This window comes from Dreissena polymorpha, chromosome 2, assembly GCF_020536995.1.
Source record: "Dreissena polymorpha isolate Duluth1 chromosome 2, UMN_Dpol_1.0, whole genome shotgun sequence".
Classification (NCBI taxonomy): domain Eukaryota; kingdom Metazoa; phylum Mollusca; class Bivalvia; order Myida; family Dreissenidae; genus Dreissena; species Dreissena polymorpha.
Genome location: NC_068356.1, coordinates 4292450 through 4310450, shown reverse-complemented (window position 1 = coordinate 4310450; position 18001 = coordinate 4292450). Strand labels below are relative to the sequence as shown.

The window sequence follows — 18001 nt, the reverse complement described above, 5'->3', positions numbered from 1 at the left end:
CAACCCAAACCCAGATTTAAACTAAGCCTCGAAATTGTGAAGAAACATATTCTGAACTATTGCCATTATTATTGAGGCATACATGTTACTACTAGAGTTGTGGAACTTGTTATTATGTTTGTACTGATGACCTTTCATTTATTATGGTTTATATACAAACGTGACCTAAACTTTCCGACAAAATTGGATCACTATTGAGTCATAAATGTGGCATCTACAGTTGTAACAAGGTTGTTCTATATAAACATGGTGACCTAGTTGTACTCCTTTTTAACTTGGCATAATGGTCACGTGTATTGCAACGAGCTAAAAGTTGACGACTCACGCCGCACTCTTCACGACGCAACCAGCCGGACGATCGACAAAGAAATATCTCAATAACTCATCGTTAGCACTTTGTGCTTTATAATAATAACTTTATTTCACGAAGATAACACATTAAGAAATAGCATATCTTTTTTACAATGTGGTCTTAAAAAAAACCCACAGTATATGTAAATATAACCCAACAATGTCTAGCATACTGCAATCAGCCTTAAAATAATTACAAAAGCATCATATAATGAAAATAATAATACTAATACAAATAATATTAATAATATAAAATAATAGTAATATAATTACAATAATAATAATAATAATAATAATAATAATAATAATAATAAATAATAGTAATAATAATAATAATAATAATAATAATAATAATAACAATAATAATAGTAATAATAATAATAATAATAATAATAATAATGGTTATTTCATTCTTTCATAACAACAGACAATCACAAAGCAAAAAGAAGAAGAATAAAATACCCAAAGGCGGTATTTTAATCCATACAACCCACAATATCAAAAAAAGTTTTGCGTTTGTAGCAAATGATTTTTAAGGTTCCGTTTAAAGGAAATAATAGTAGGTGCTTGTCTTATATTATTTGGAATAAGGTTCCATATATTTCTCGCACAAAAGGAAAAAGTACGCTTTCCGTAATTCGTTTTAAATGCAACATATGATAAATCGTTGTGGGTGGTGGACCTAAGAACGTAGGTATTGTTATTTGATACACAAATAACGTCATCAAAATAAGGAGGCATTGAGCCATCTAAAACTTTGTACACTATAGTCCCAACAAGAAATGTACACCTATTTTCAAATGACAACCAGCCCAGTTCATTGAAAATCGGAATTGAAGGAGAGGAAAACGGCTTATTCATTATTATTTTTTCAGCACGTTTCTGTATCGAAATTACCTTCTTTAAATTTGATCTTGTGGCTGAGCACCATATTGTACAACAATAGTCCATATGTGGTAAGATGTATGAATTATAAAACAACTTCATTGTTTCATAATTTAGATAGGGTTTAATGCGTTTTAATAAGGCTAGCTTTGAGTTGAGCTTTCGACAGACGTTATTTATATGCAGTTTCCAAGTGAGATGTTTGTCAACAGTTATACCAAGTAAATTATGATGTTCAACTTGATCAATAACAATGTTGTTGATTTTAAGTAATAAGGTGTTTGCAGACTTATTAGCACTGGATAATATCATGCATTTAGTTTTGTTTGGATGTATTAACATATTGTTAAAAGAGCACCAATTTGATATTATATCTAAGCCATTTTGCAAAGTACTTTGAATGCTTTTAATGTCAACATCAGCTACATGTAAGGTAGAGTCATCTGCATAAAGATCTAACGCTCCCTTTTGAAGGAAAAACGGCATGTCATTAATATATATAAGGAAAAGAAGAGGGCCGAGAATAGATCCTTGAGGTACCCCGGCTTTTATAGTTTGAAAAGCTGATTTTCGTGTTCCGACTTTGACGCATTGTTGTCTGTTAGATAGGTACGACTGCATCAAGGTAAGCACACTCTCAGAGAAATGATACATAGAAAGTTTTTTAAGTAAAATATCATGATCTACTAAATCAAAGGCTTTTCTAAGGTCAAGGTATACTGTCCATACAATTTTTCCAGAATCTATGTTTTGTAGCCAAGAATCTATAAGTCGAATCAATGATGACTGACAAGAATGATTTTGACGAAAAACAGACTGAAAAGTATGCAACAATTGATGTTTTTCAAGAAATGACTTCATTTGATTTGAAATGTGTCTTTCAAATATCTTATAAATAGTAGGGAGTATGGAAATGGGTCTATAGTTGTTTAGGTCATTTTTATCTGATTCTTTATGCACAGGCAATATATGCATTCATAAGCCTGTCCGGAAAAATTCCACTTTGAATGCTCTTATTTATTATTGATGTTATTGAGCCGACAATGGTATCACCACAATGTTTGAGTATATCAGAACCGATATTGTCAAGGCCAGGTGCTTTATTGTTTTTTAAACAGTCGATTATTTTACGGACCTCAAATACTGTTATTAATGCAATTTCAAATAAGTGTGTTTTTAGTTTATCATTGAGATATCTTTTGAATTTTGTATAATTATATGGTTCAAATTTAGTTTTGGTGATCAAATCGGAGATGTTAGTAAAATGTGTGTTGAATGTGTCTAAGATCTCAGGAATGCTGTGAATTGGTGATCTAAAATGGGATTGCTGTTATATTGTGAATTTACAGTTCATTTTTTTCATTCAGTTTCTGATAATTCACCGTGACATGATTTTTTCGATAGGATTTTTGAGAGTAGAATGGACAACTATTTATGAGCTTCAAAGTACTTTAATTGATTAAATAACATATACACTTACTAAATATATTTTCGGTATTATTTTTTGTTAGCTCATTTGAAATGTGTAATACGTTTGAACTTTTCTACCATGTTTTCATAATGTTAGAGGTTAAATATTAACTATTGTTTTCTTCCTGATCGTTTGTATTATATACATATTTCTAAGTCACGTGTTCATAGTATATTTCGTTTCATATTATTTTGTTCAGACACTATATTCTTAAATGTAATATACTTGGTGTATTCTTAAAGGACCTGAACTTCTTTTATTATGTTATGTATATTTTAATATAAATAATAATATGTCTTTAAAAATACTCATTGATAACTGTATAAAAAATCAAAGTACTGGCAGTACTGGTGTGACGATGCTTTTGAAGAGGATGGATATAAAACATCAATTTAAGTGTATCTATATCACCACAATTGTGTATGTTGATACGAACATTTGGGTACGATAAAAAATTTGGGTACGAAAATTTTGGGTACGAAAAAAATTTGGTACGAAAAAAAATTGCGTACGAAACATTTTTGGTACGAAAAAAAGTTTAGGTGTACGGGGAAGTATTACCCGTGGGTAACTTGACCCATTGAGCGAAACTGGGAGGCGGGTCACATTCTTGTTCATTAAGTATGGCAATACATTCATGATGATTCTCGAAAGTAGGTATGAGCACATAGCCTGACCATGTGAGCTCAATCGTATGAGCACTTGACTATCCGAGTTCGCCCACGAACATATGGATAAGTTAACTAATAGCGAAATGACCTTATACATGTATATGCTGAAATCTAACAATCGAACGAAATATCAAACATGGTATGTACACTTAGGTGGTTGTGTAATTTCTGTTAGAATATCGTATTCAATATGTAAATTTTAAATGATTGTGCCCGCACTTGAGTTTGTTGCCTTGTTTGAGTCTACACGCGCCTAGGCTGCACCCAGTGTGTGTATTTGTGTTTTTCCAAGGTGATGAGTTACCTCCGCGCTGAGGCTGCATAATGTTGGGACCCGGAATGTGTCCAGCACTCCTACCTAATAAGATTAGATTGACGACAGTTAGGACGAATTTTGAATGATAGCTGCAATTTCTAGCTTTTTGTTTTGTACTGAAATACTTTTTAATTTTTTATATGGTCAAATGCTGCGGGGGGGATGGAAAAAAACAACTGTCAGGAATAGTGACCACAAAACATACAAAATATAACATTGCGCCGGGAGCGGGAATCGAACCGGTGTCGTAAAGGTGAAAAAGCGAACGTCCTTACCACTGCGCTAGCGAGACGGAAAATTACGCAAAGAAATGTTGTTTTATCTATATATATCATAGCAGTGCAGCGTTTACAATTTGCAGGTTCGAAATCGTTCGCATTCCTTAGTTTTGTGATCACGTAAAAAGTTAATTTTACATGTTTTTATTCGCAATTTATTTACTAAATCGAGAACAAATATCAAACAAAATAGAGAAAATATATAGTTGTTTCATTGGTCCATAAAAATAAAATGGATGTAAAATTACTAATTTGAAATTAACGTTCTGATACACTTATTGAATCTGTTTCCCCAGGATATGCTGTTCTATTAATATTTACCTTTATCAACACGAACGACAACTCTGCTAGGAGAATGTTATCAATGAAAATCAACGAGAATCTCCTACGCAGTGGCGAATGCCAAGGGAAGTAACTGAAAAATCGAGTTATCTCAATCGGACTGTCTCGGTCTTTATCATAGGTCGCCATTGTGAAGAATTTTTTTACTGGTTATCAAACCTTGGACGCTGCTGTTCCAGCATCGTCAATAAGAGCATAATTATAAATTTGACGATACATGCTGCTATTTGAAGAGGGTTAAGTTAATTATTAGGAATATAATATACATGGATTAATAAGTAAACATACATAGAGCGAGTTAAACATACAATAGCTCCAATAAAACAAATTTGTGTAGCAGCAAAATTGAGTGTTAGTAATCCGTTTCTTGCTTTTGTCTCTCAGTGATATATCACTTGGCGGCATAAATAAAATGTTGAATCCATTTTGTTTATTTGCTGACCGAAAATTGGAATACCAATACTGTTTATACCTAATCTGTTCATTTGTTGCATCAAAATAATATTTAAAAAAAAGATAGATATGCGAGATACCTGAACATGCTTGATTGCCACGGGGCTTTAGTAAAATTTAGGTTTCCAACGCAGTCAGTGCCAAATTTAACAATTCATAGATACAAGTCATGTTAACAAGATTTTTGTATTTTCATCCAGAAACTAACCATGCATCGGTATGAATTTTATTCAATTGATAAAACATACTTGGACAGTTCTGGGAATTGCAATCCTGCGTTTGATTTTTGGGCCCCGGGCAGTATTGTCCATGCAAGATGTGGTCGGGGTAAGTACACTGCCTCTCTCGATACTGTTGCCCGCCCCCACAGGTTAGCGTGCACACAGTCCATGAGGTCCAGTTTGACCAGTGGCCATCAGCTGCGCTTTGCAAGGCGATATATTGTGCACGCATGCAGAGCAAAAATACATCAATTGCCGCAATATAGTAATGCTCACATTAAATGTCATAATTTTAAGACATGACTAATTCCGTACCTTGACAATACGGGACTTTAATTGACCGTTAACTTCAAGCTCTTCGAGGCAAATTCATAAATACGTCAGAAATTAATTAACAATCTCCATTGCTTGAAAATTTATAAACGCCTGTCTCTACATATTTTGTATATTTAACAATAGCAACCGGTTAAAGGAACCTATCACAGAATTAGGCATGTTTTGAAGTTTGTCATTAAATGTTTTAAATAGATAATTTATTCATCTGAACTTAAGAGTTCCATTATAAAATAAAAACAAGAAATGTGTTTGTTAAAAACTCTATGTCCCCTTGTGCGCCGCTTTGATTTAGTTTTTTTGACCTTTGACCCTGAAGGATGACCTTGACCTTGACCTTTCACCACTCAAAATGAAAATCACTTCCGCTGTCGATGTCACACGGCAGTGAGAAGGTAGCTGTTTTAATGCCCAACTTCTTCTTTTTTGTTTTATGTATTTCTGTTTTCTAGTTTGGTAAACATATACTGTATTGTAGGCATTGGCTGTATAGTAGTTAATACGTAAATAACCTGCTGTAATTTTGAAAATGGACATTTCTTGTCTGTATAAAAATGTTTAGTTTTCGTAGATAAGGATAAAATATGCATCTAGGCTTGTTTTAGAACTGAACCATAGGCTTGTGATAGTAATTTTCTTTTAACTTTTGGTACATTCATCGCCGAAATGCTTTCGGAACTGATGTATTATAATACAAGGTCGTCGTAAAATGTTATCCGTGATGGTTTAATCACCGAATTGTCAGTTGACAACACACACACGTGATATCGTGTGAAGGTAACATGCCAGTAAAGATTCACGAAGTGTAAACGCCCGACAAATTAAGATTTCAACACCTTCACACATTAACATATTATTTGATAAACTTTAACATTAAATTACATCCGAAAATCATTCTGTCAAAAAGCCCAATTTTGCAAATTTCAGTTATGAAAAAGTGTTTTGACGATTTATTATTAAAGCGACTTATTTCCGATGCTGACACAGATAGTGGAATTATAATTAACAGAGTGGATAATCACGTGATAGTCAAAATGGCGACGTCCATACCGAGATGGTTATTTTTCGCCGTTTTATACCCTTTATTACTTCTGTTTATTGTTTTAAATGACGCGTACTTTCCAGCCATATCAATAAAAAGGTGATTAGCGTTTATTTCGTATATAAATTCGCTTTATATATCAACTTTACTCACCGCAAATTTTCTTAGTGGAGCCCTTATTTGGTCATCCCGCTAAGAAATTTTGCACCGAGTAAAGTCGAGATATAGAGAGAATATTGCTATGAAATAAAAGCCAGTAACTTTCTTCCTAATATGGATGGAAAGTGAGCGAAATAAGAAAAATAATACAAGTAATACAGGGTATAAAACGACGAAAAATACCTGCCTCGGCATGGACGTCGCCATCTTGTTTATCACGTGATCATCCCCCCCCCTGATTTATCCTATTTTCACTTCTATTGTGCAATATGCATTGATTTATTCCGCGCATATGCGTTAGGATGTACAAACCATAATTTTCGAAAAAAAAATATCTGCAATAGTTAGTCGCCATCCGCTTTAATTTTTATAATTATAACGAATTATAACGAATTTTGAGATGCGTACATAAAAGAAGGTTAAACCTGCACCGCACTAGAAATTGGAATGTCCCATTTTGTAAACGGATAATGTCCGCTCATTTATTTGTTGTGTAATGGCATGTTTGCCATTCTTTGTTGATACATATTTATATTCAATTATTTTCTTCTACAATTAAAGCTTTTGCAATGCATAAAACCAAGTTAAAACTGACGTTTTAGTGCTATAATCTACAAATTTAATCGATTTTACCAACGGATATTATTTAATAAACTGCCCCTGTTCATTTCAACAACAGTAATGTAGAGCACATGACGCAACATGTGTGACGAAATTGAAGTTTATCAAGTACATAGACACATGAAAATTTCTTGCAGTAGTGATATTATGTCATAAGGGTCGTCTGCATTTAAATATTTAACAAAATTATTGAAGACCTGCATGCACCATGGTCAGTTATTTTTGTTACATGGATTTGTTATTGATGTAATAGAATACTTCAAGGTAAGATAACATTTCGAATGTTTTTTGTTTTTAATTGTACTTATGTAGTTATACATATTAAATTACATGTATTACTTTCGATATTTTTTTTTATTCTACTGGTGCAGTTGCTCATTCAATTTGGTCTTTTGACAAGTGAGGGGCTAAACTTACTAATGAGCTAGTTACAATAACTTGTTTGTCGCGAGCTTGATTTTCTTTTTGCTGACGCATTATGTTCAAATATGTCAGTTCCTGATCTCCATTTGGAGGGACCATTCTAACATAAGTGCCGTCGATGCACCCGATTAAGTCAGTTCCTGTTCTCCATTCGGAGAAACAATTCTAACACGAGTACCGTCGATGCACCCGACTACACACGGCATATCCCGAAAATAATTTATAAAAAATATTCCGTGCATCCTTAAGTTCGTCACCCGAGGTCGGAACTAGTATTGCACTGTCTTTAAGGTTGTATAAAGCGGCAGTCACTGCCGTCACATATCTTGACACCATGGTAACATCTACCCCAAAAGTATTCCCTACCAATTCAAAGGAAGTTCCTGAATCATTAAACCTATGCGCTATAACACGGCCTATCTGTTCCCGCGGTGTCTAGGTTGGTTGCGTCAGATAGGTCGTTGCGGTCTATGTCCTATCCTCTAATTAGTCGATGCATGCCGTCTAAAATCTCTACTTTGTCTGTTGTTCTTCGGCGTCAATATATGTCCATAGTTTCTTTACTCGTCGATATGGTCTAGGTCGTCGATGGTAAGAGTTTATTATGTCGACCATTTTGTCCAAGTTACCTCGCGGTTACTTGTACTTAGCCAGCTTGTGTGGCAGTGTATGTTATAACTGAGTTTTAAACAGATCGGTATATTTCATCAAATATTATACACATACTTGCAGATAAGTTACCAATAAATCCATCAAATATATTAAGTACACTTAGATACTTTCCGGTATGTACAAATTAGAATAACAAAAAATACTGATCTTGAAAATACCCAACTATTTTCTTGGTCATAAAATCCAATGTGGAAATAAGAGATTTGTAAGATTGTTTTAAATGTTCAACTAATAATTGTTCTACATACCAGCTGAGTGAGAAGTTACGACGAAATCTTCACCGTTACAATAATAAATACTTTAAATTAACCCTAACCGCACACTCTTCAATCAGCCTTCAGTGTTTAAATGCTGAACAAGACAAACAACAAATAGCAAACATAACATATCACATATCATTCAGAAAAATGGAAGAACAAGCCTAGTTTTTATTGCGCTATGAACACGCAAACGATGAACATAAGCAACATTCGAGAAAAACGAATAAGTTGCTTGTCTATTTCTTGGGATGCGTGTAGAGGGTGTCTTGAGCAGGCTTGATATCCCTGTTACAGTTGTCCGTGGTACAGCAGTAGGTACAGTGGATGTCCTTCATCGTGTTCTGGTCTGGTTTGTAGTCCTGACAGTCTGGATCATCACTTGTGCTGTGCCACCAGTCGTTCTCACACTCGTCATAAGTGCCACATCTACAACATGAAAAACATCAACAACATATGTTTCTGCAAAATGATATTTCATATCGACAAAGATGTGTTCAACGAGTAACGTCATTGAACCAAGTGATGAATAGGTTTTCTATAAGAATGCATTTTATAAACTATAATACTTTGAAACTATTTAATCTTGGTAATTGTAAATCAACCTAAAACTCCAACAAATCTTTAGATAATTACTACAATGTCTTTAATGTAAGGCAAGTGACCAATGGCCACACAGTTAGACTAAAGACAAAAACACACAGACTAACACCATTGTTAAAATTCAGACCACCGCGTTGGAACTGTTAAAGCAAAATATAGAATTGGGGGTTTAAAATCAGTAATAGGGTGTCCAAACCTAACGATGTGAAAAGATTAAAACCGCGTAAATCCTTTATTCATTTTGATGTAGTCACTTAAAAGTATTTTTTTCTAATTTAGATGTCGATCCACAAAACGGACTAGGTTATTTTAGAGGGTTCAATGACTGACCGTTTGTCAAACCATTTTGGACCATCTGCTTCGTTTGTTACTATTGATACAGAAGTAGAAAATCAACAATATGAACAGAGTTACAACAAGGTTTTATTACAAGTCTACACTACTGACTAGGTTATAGCAGAGGGTAATATGAATTGCCTTCTGTCATGAACATTATTGCATTTGGAGAAGGGCCTTATATTTCTTGCCTTCTGTCAACCCATTTGGAGCCGTCTTCCTTGTTTGTGACTTCATTGATGCAGTAGGAGTCAGGGCACATCTCCACCTTAGTGAGGACAAAGCACAGCTGCGGGTTGACCTTACACAATGTGCACTGGATAGCTGAAACATGATAGGTCAGTCATAAATCATAGCATGAAAAGTCATTATTGATACAACGTCTTTTTTCAGAAGCATTCTCAATGGGCTTGTTATTTCAGCCAAATTTAGGGCAAATTTCTGCAGATAAGTAACCATACCCAAAAATGTTTCAAGTTCGCCGCGTGTCTTTTGCGCTTCTACATTGGCACATGCCTCAATCTTAGTACTGTCTAGTTTCAGTCCAGATGACGTGATCGCGTGACCAAAAATGGTACTTCGGACAATCCAATACGACAATTGTCTGGATTAAATTTTATGCCATGTTCACGTGCACGTTGAAGCGTAGCAATGAGATTTCCGTCATGCTCAATTCTTGCATGTCCACTTATTAATATGTCGTCAACTATTGTGCGCACACTTGTCAGGTCCCCGAATATTTCATCAATTTTCTGTACCAAAATGTCCTGAGATGATTTTATCCCAAAAGGAAGTCGGAGATAACGATATCTGCCAAATGGGGTACTGAATGTTGTCAGGTAGGATGACTCATCGTCAAGCCTTATACTCCAGTAAGCATGTGTAATGTCTAACAGACTAAATATTTGCATTCCGCTAACTGTGATGTCACGTCGTCAAGTGTTGGCATAGGATAATGCGGTCTACGAATAGCGTCATTCAGTGCTTTTGTGTCAAGACATATTCTTAACTGTCCAGTGTTCGGCTTTTCAACCACTACACGTGAATTTACCCTGTCTGTGGGTGTATTGACCTTAGCAATTATGTCATTGTTTTCCATTCTGTCCAGCTCTTCGTGTAGTTTATTTCGTAATGCCTCCGGAACTCTTCTAGGAGGATTATCGACTGGTACAGAATCTGGCTTCAAATGAAGCTTGCAAGTGCCAGGGATGACCCCGATACCTTCAAAGGGTCTTTGAAATCTGATTACACACTTTCGTTATGCAACTCTTGGGATGGGCTATCAACAGTACATGTCAGCTGAATTAATCCTAGATCGGTTGATGTTCTCAGGCTTAAGAGAGGTATCGACGGAGAATCTTCAATATGAAACCATGTGTTTACAGTTTTGTCTTTGAGTGAACATCGCAATTTGATTTTCCCTACAACTTGAAGTCTGTTACCCGTATAGGCAGTCAAAATGTCAGTAGGGGGTTCCAATCGGTAATGAATGTTCAGACCATTAAACTCTTTCTTCGGCAGAATGTTTATTGAACTTCCAGTATCAATTTTAAAACTAATGGGACATTGATTAGGGCCAATGGGGAGACGAACAATTGCACGATCGGTAGAACAAAATGTGCTTACCATGTCAGTATTGAATACATGTACATCCGCTATTTCATCATGACTTGTTGTGTTATTGCCCACAGTGTGTATGTTATTGTTTAAAGAACGGCAACACTTTGCGAAATGGTTATGTTTTTTGCACTTGCGGCACTGCTTTCCTTCTGCTGGACATTGTCCACAGTTGCGAAATGCACCACAGTTGAAACACGGCTTGTGTTTAGTATGTCGACATGGATCTGCATCAGTAGCTGTTGTCCGATGTTGTTGTCGTTGGCGGTGCGGTTGCAGCGGTCTCTGGTGCACTGGCCTGGATCGGCACGCGTCTTCTTCGTTGTTCATGGAGCGCAGCTGCTCCCTTGAGTACTCCAGGCTTGGCGCTGTCTGTACGGCTACATCAAGTGTCAACCCTGCACCAATATTGATAAGTTTCTCGCGTAACTTTGGCGAATTTGTGCCAAAAACGACCTATCTCGAATAATTTCGTCCGTTTTTTCGGAAAAGTTGCAGTCTTCTGCAAAAAGTTGCAAGCGTGTAATATATGCATCAATGGAGTCGTTATCCTGCATCTGTTTGTAAAACTTGTACCGGGCAAAAATCTGATTTAACTTTGGCTGCACGTAATTTCTGAAACGTTCATAATATGTTTTTATCTTTTTTGCATTTCCTGGCTTAATTTCTTTCCACGTGCTGTGAATTTCCGTCCTCTGTCACCAATCCACAAAAAGAAATATGATCCATGTTCTTTCTCTGATTTGTTCTTCAAAGGTCTACTAAACATGAGTTTCACGTGACGTTCAAATTTGTCGAATGACTCGGGTAAATTGGACGATTTCAAGTCCATTCGCGGAGCTTGGATGCCACTTAAATCCATTTTTAAACTTATGTGATGTGGATAAATCACTCAAATACTTCTGACACCATGTTTCATATGTTGATGTTATGCGTAGTTGTTATTTCACTCATGTATATAATCATAGTAATAACAAACACTTATGTGCGCTATACTATTTTATGATGTTACTACGTTGGTGGCCCAAGTGAGACTTGCTTAGCAGCTCACTTTACAATGTAATAGTAAGGTTATTCAACATGCAGCTATCTAAAGTCTGTATCAAGTTACACTATGCAACAATAACCACTTACGAAGCTACGTGTATGACACTAGATTGGATCAACTCGTACACGCAATAATAAGGTATTTAAGTCCCTAAACCAACGTCTGTTATTACCTCATTTTTTACGCCTCATACAGTTTACACGTGTAATGTTCTTCTTCAAAGTCAACGGAATCTGGTCGACCTGGAGCAACTACACACGGTGCACTGTTACCTGTGGTGGAGGAACACGAGCACGGCTGAGGAAGTGCGAATATACACCGGGATTCCAGCAGGGCGACGCTTGCGTGGGTCACAACAATGAAACACAGCAGTGCAACATCAATATGTGTCCAGGTAGGTTGATATTGCAAGTATGTCAACAAGGAAATAAGTTGGTTTGTTATGTAAAACCTCGACAATACGACAACTCACGGGTTTAACAATATGTGAACGCAACGTTTAAGTTTTTAACACGTTGAAGCAGCAAATGTTACATTGTGCTATACATAAGAATTAAAACTATTTTCAGTAAAATATCGAAATTCAACCGAAACCAACACATTTCCTTTAAAGTATAGCTTTTTGCTATTTTCCCATGGCAAAGTTGTAAATTTCACGACGATTTCTAATTGTCCCATGTATTAACAATAAACAAGGTCGATCCGGTCACTACGTTTTGTGTTTGACCTCGTTGAAGTTGATGGCATTTTTTGGTCTTCCTGGTATCCATGGAGTCAATGCACGGACACATGCGGAACGGGTCGATCTGTTCGAAACAGTTTCTATACACGCTATCCAATGTGCGCGGAAAACCCCACTTGTTAGTGATAAACCACAAAATACAGGTCATGCCCTTTAATACCAACGCGTAACACCCGTCCGATGACCGTGCGCTGCCCGTGACAGCCCGCTAAAATATCGCGTCTTACTGCGTCTTCCAAAGTTTTAATCACTGCCAGAACACGAATTATCACGTGTGTTTCACGCGTATTGCACGTCTTTACCATGTGTATCACCCGTGATTGTCAGCGGTATAAAGTTTTGAGTAGTTCAAAACTTTGTTCGCGTCCAACGCCTTTCCGAATTTTCCCGCGTCCTGCCACGTCTGGACATCGACTTTAGCTCGTCTTAAACTTGACATCAACGTGAACAACATCGTCTTCTTCACGGGAGATCAATTTTTGACTAGTTGTGGCTATGATTAAGCCTTCAATCCCTGTGTGACCAGGCCTTTCACTGAGAATGTTTGACACATTCTTCGGTCTTAAAGTCATAGTTATTTGCAAATACGTTACAGACCGCTGTTGATTCTTTCATAAATAAATATTGTTATAATTATTTGTTAAACAAAAACGAGCAAGTAATGCAAAGAACAAACTACAATTTTAGTGAATGTGTGACATACATGAAATGTGTAATGAGTATAATTAATATTATAATTTAATGTAACTTTGCTGATTGATATTTTGAAAGGGACATCGTTTTGTGGGATTTGATAGTGCACACGATAAATATTTGTATTAGGAACGTGATAAGACCTCAGTGACAATTATAAACATTATGGCATATAACAATATTATGTAATCATAGCTTGTAAATACACTTTGTCGACCATGGTCCCTAGAACGGTAAAAACAGTATGAAACATAGTTGACCATGCATAAAACGTTTTTTAAAGGCCAACAAAGGTCCGAGAAACATAGATAACATTGTTTCAAATATGGTCTACCATTGTGTCACGTGACTAGATCGGGAGTGGTCATGTTTTTCGCTCTCTCTTTAAAAATGAAATAAATATTGTGTTTTGGTGATAAACGAGCGCCTTCAATTACATATTTTCATTCAAAACGTTGGAATAATATGTGTTAATGTAAGCTATGTAAGATATAATGCCAAAACATCAGGGAAGTAAGAGAAAAGAACGGGACAGCAGTGGAAATAGTGGCGGTGTAAACAAACACTGTCAACAAAGAGGCCCGTCAGGAGATCTGTGCACATCAGTAAGTGACGTACTTAAACAAGTTAACGCTGTATTATATGCAAGTGATTCAGACCTTAGAAAGCCGGTTGATACTTGTGAAGTGTTTGTTAGCGGAGGTGATAATGTTAGTGACATTCGTTGTAGAATGGCGAGCGATGGGGGGCAACCCTGCATCAACGCTCTGACTGAGACCATACAGTTACTCGTTCAACGAATAACATCAATGGAAAAGAAGCTGGACGGCATCCAATCGTTGGAGAAAAAAGTTACAGACTTTGAAAAAGAGATCAGGACAGTGTGGGTCGCAATTGAGGATCGGGCGAAGTCCACAGAGGAGCGGGTCATCCGATTAGAAGACAGGCTAGAGTTGGCGGATATGGGCACTTCCTTGATTTCCACCAGGGTAAGCGATTTGGAGAGGCAGCGCGATGAGCTGCATGATGAAGTAACTTATTTCCATCCAGTCGCAAACCATTAGAAACAATTTATTTTTTACGAATATTGCAGAAGACAATGCGACCGGAAGTGAGCCAGCGGAAGTGTCGGAACGGAAGCTGAGGGATCATATTAAGTCAGCCCTGAAGCTCTCCAATGATTTGGTGGACAGAATACGGCTTCCTTCATATATTTAACCAGCTTCCGGCGCTTGTCAGAGACCGATTTCGGGAATTGCTCAAACATGGAGTAGTGTGTGCCCTTAAGTTGTTTCAACTCCTTTGGCACTCGTTCGCGGTCCTGAAAAAATGTGAACTTCGCCACAATGCTCCTCGTTTTACCGGGAATCGGGTGGCCGGGTGATCTATGCACTCGCTCAAACCGTATTCTGTCCACCAAATCATTGGAGAGCTTCAGGGCTGACTTAATATGATCCCTCAGCTTCCGTTCCGACACTTCCGCTGGCTCACTTCCGGTTGCATTGTCTTCTGCAATATTCGTAAAAAATAAATTGTTTCTAATGGTTTGCGACTGGAGATAAGTTACTTCATCATGCAGCTCATCGCGCTGCCTCTCCAAATCGCTTACCCTGGTGGAAATCAAGGAAGTGCCCATATCCGCCAACTCTAGCCTGTCTTCTAATCGGATGACCCGCTCCTCTGTGGACTTCGCCCGATCCTCAATTGCGACCCACACTTTCCTGATCTCTTTTTCAAAGTCTGTAACTTTTTTCTCCAACGATTGGATGCCGTCCAGCTTCTTTTCCATTGATGTTATTCGTTGAACGAGTAACTGTATGGTCTCAGTCAGAGCGTTGATGCAGGGTTGCCCCCCATCGCTCGCCATTCTACCACGAATGTCACTAACACTATCACCTCCGCTAACAAACACTTCACAAGTATCAACCGGCTTTCTAAGGTCTGAATCACTTGCATATAATACAGCGTTAACTTATTTAAGTACGTCACTTACTGATGTGCCCAGATTTCCTGACGGGCCTCTTTGTTGACAGTGTTTGTTTACACCGCCACTATTTCCACTGCTGTCCCGTTCTTTTCTCTTACTTCCCTGATGTTTTGGCATTATATCTTACATAGCTTACATTAACACATATTATTCCAACGTTTTGAATGAAAATATGTAATTGAAGGCGCTCGTTTATCACTAAAACACAATTTTTTTTTCATTTTTTAAGAGAGAGCGAAAAACATGACCATTCCCGATCTAGTCACGTGACACAATGGTAGACCATATTTGAAACAATGTTATCTATGTTTCTCGGACCTTTGTTGGCCTTTAAAAATCGTTTTATGCATGGTCAACTATGTTTCATACTGTTTTTACCGTTCTAGGGACAATGGTCGACAAAGTGTATTTACAAGCTATGATTACATAATATTGTTATATGCCATAATGTTTATAATTGTCACTGAGGTCTTATCACGTTCCTAATACAAATATTTATCGTGTGCACTATCAAATCCCACAAAACGATGTCCCTTTCAAAATATCAATCAGCAAAGTTACATTAAATTATAATATTAATTATACTCATTACACATTTCATGTATGTCACACATTCACTAAAATTGTAGTTTGTTCTTTGCATTACTTGCTCGTTTTTGTTTAACAAATAATTATAACAATATTTATTTATGAAAGAATCAACAGCGGTCTGTAACGTATTTGCAAATAACAATGACTTTAAGACCGAAGAATGTGTCAAACATTCTCAGTGAAAGGCCTGGTCACACAGGGATTGAAGGCTTAATCATAGCCACATCGTCAAAAATTGATCTCCCGTGAAGAAGACGATGTTGTTCACGTTGATGTCGAGTTTAAGACGAGCTAAGGTCGATGTCCAGACGTGGCAGGACGCGGGAAAATTCGGAACGGCGTTGGACGCGAACAAAGTTTTGAACTACTCAAAACTTTATACCGCTGACAATCACGGGTGATACACATGGTAAAGACGTGCAATACGCGTGAAACACACGTGATAATTCGTGTTCTGGCAGTGATTAAAACTTTGGAAGACGCAGTAAGACGCGTTATTTTAGCGGGCTGTCACGGGCAGCGCACGGTCATCGGACGGGTGTTACGCGTTGGTATCAAAGGGCATGACCTGTATTTTGTGGTTTATCACTAGCAAGTGGGGTTTTCCGCGCACATTGGATAGCGTGTATAGAAACTGTTTCGAACAGATCGACCCGTTCCGCATGTGACCGTGCATTGACTCCATGGATACCAGGAAGACCAAATGCCATCAACTTCAACGAGGTCAAACACAAAACGTAGTGACCGGATCGACCTTGTTTATTGTTAATACATGGGACAATTAGAAATCGTCGTGAAATTTACAACGTTGCCATGGGAAAATAGCAAAAAGCTATACTTTAAAGGAAATGTGTTGGTTTCGGTTGAATTTCGATATTTTACTGAAAATAGTTTTAATTCTTATGTCTAGCACAATGTAACATTTGCTGCTTCAACGTGTTAAAAACTTAAACGTTGCGTTCACACATTGTTAAAAAAAGAATTCAATATTTGATGTCTACATGTATCAGAGCTATTACAAGCACGAACAAATATAATTGTTTTGGAAATTGAGACACAGGTGTACCTGTGATTTAGAAAATCAGGAAAGGGCTGAATTAAGTTAGAATGTGAAATGCCAAACCTCGATACGAAAACAGTTGCGATATTAAACCCGTGAGTTGTCGTATTGTCGAGGTTTTACATAACAAACCAACTAATTTCCTTGTTGACATACTTGCAATATCAACCTACCTGGACACATATTGATGTTGCACTGCTGTGTTTCATTGTTGTGACCCACGCAAGCGTCGCCCTGCTGGAATCCCGGTGTATATTCGCACTTCCTCAGCCGTGCTCGTGTTCCTCCACCACAGGTAACAGTGCACCGTGTGTAGTTGCTCCAGGTCGACCAGATTCCGTTGACTTTGAAGAAGAACATTAAACGTGTAAACTGTATGAGGCGTAAAAAATGAGGTAATAACAGACGTTGGTTTAGGGACTTAAATACCTTATTATTGCGTGTACGAGTTGATCCAATCTAGTGTCATACACGTAGCTTCGTAAGTGGTTATTGTTGCATAGTGTAACTTGATACAGACTATAGATAGCTGCATGCTTGAATAACCTTACTATTACATTGTACAGTGAGCTGATAAGCAAGTCTCACTTGGGCCACCAACGTAGTAACATCATAAAATAGTATAGCGCACATAAGTGTTTGTTATTACTATGGTTATATACATGAGTGAAATAACAACTACGCATAACATCAACATATGAAACATGGTGTCAGAAGTATTTGAGTGATTTATCCACATCACATAAGTTTAAAAATGGATTTAAGTGGAATCCAAGCTCCGCGAATGGACTGGAACTCGTCCAATTTACCCGAGTCATTCGACAAATTT

At 37.1% G+C, this 18001-nt stretch overlaps 1 protein-coding gene across 1 annotated transcript in view; it reads right to left on the bottom strand.

Annotated features, from left to right (window-relative positions):
* Positions 1-8652: 8652 nt before the first annotated feature.
* Positions 8653-18001, bottom strand: part of LOC127865665 (MAM and LDL-receptor class A domain-containing protein 1-like) — a 31502-nt gene continuing 22153 nt past the window's right edge. Inside the window, exons 8-9 of the mRNA XM_052405583.1 lie at positions 9626-9758; positions 8653-8924 (exon numbers count right to left, since the gene is read on the bottom strand). Of these exons, the coding sequence (XP_052261543.1) occupies positions 8735-8924; positions 9626-9758 (323 nt within the window). The 3' untranslated portion in view covers positions 8653-8734. The remainder of the gene's footprint in view (positions 8925-9625; positions 9759-18001) is intronic.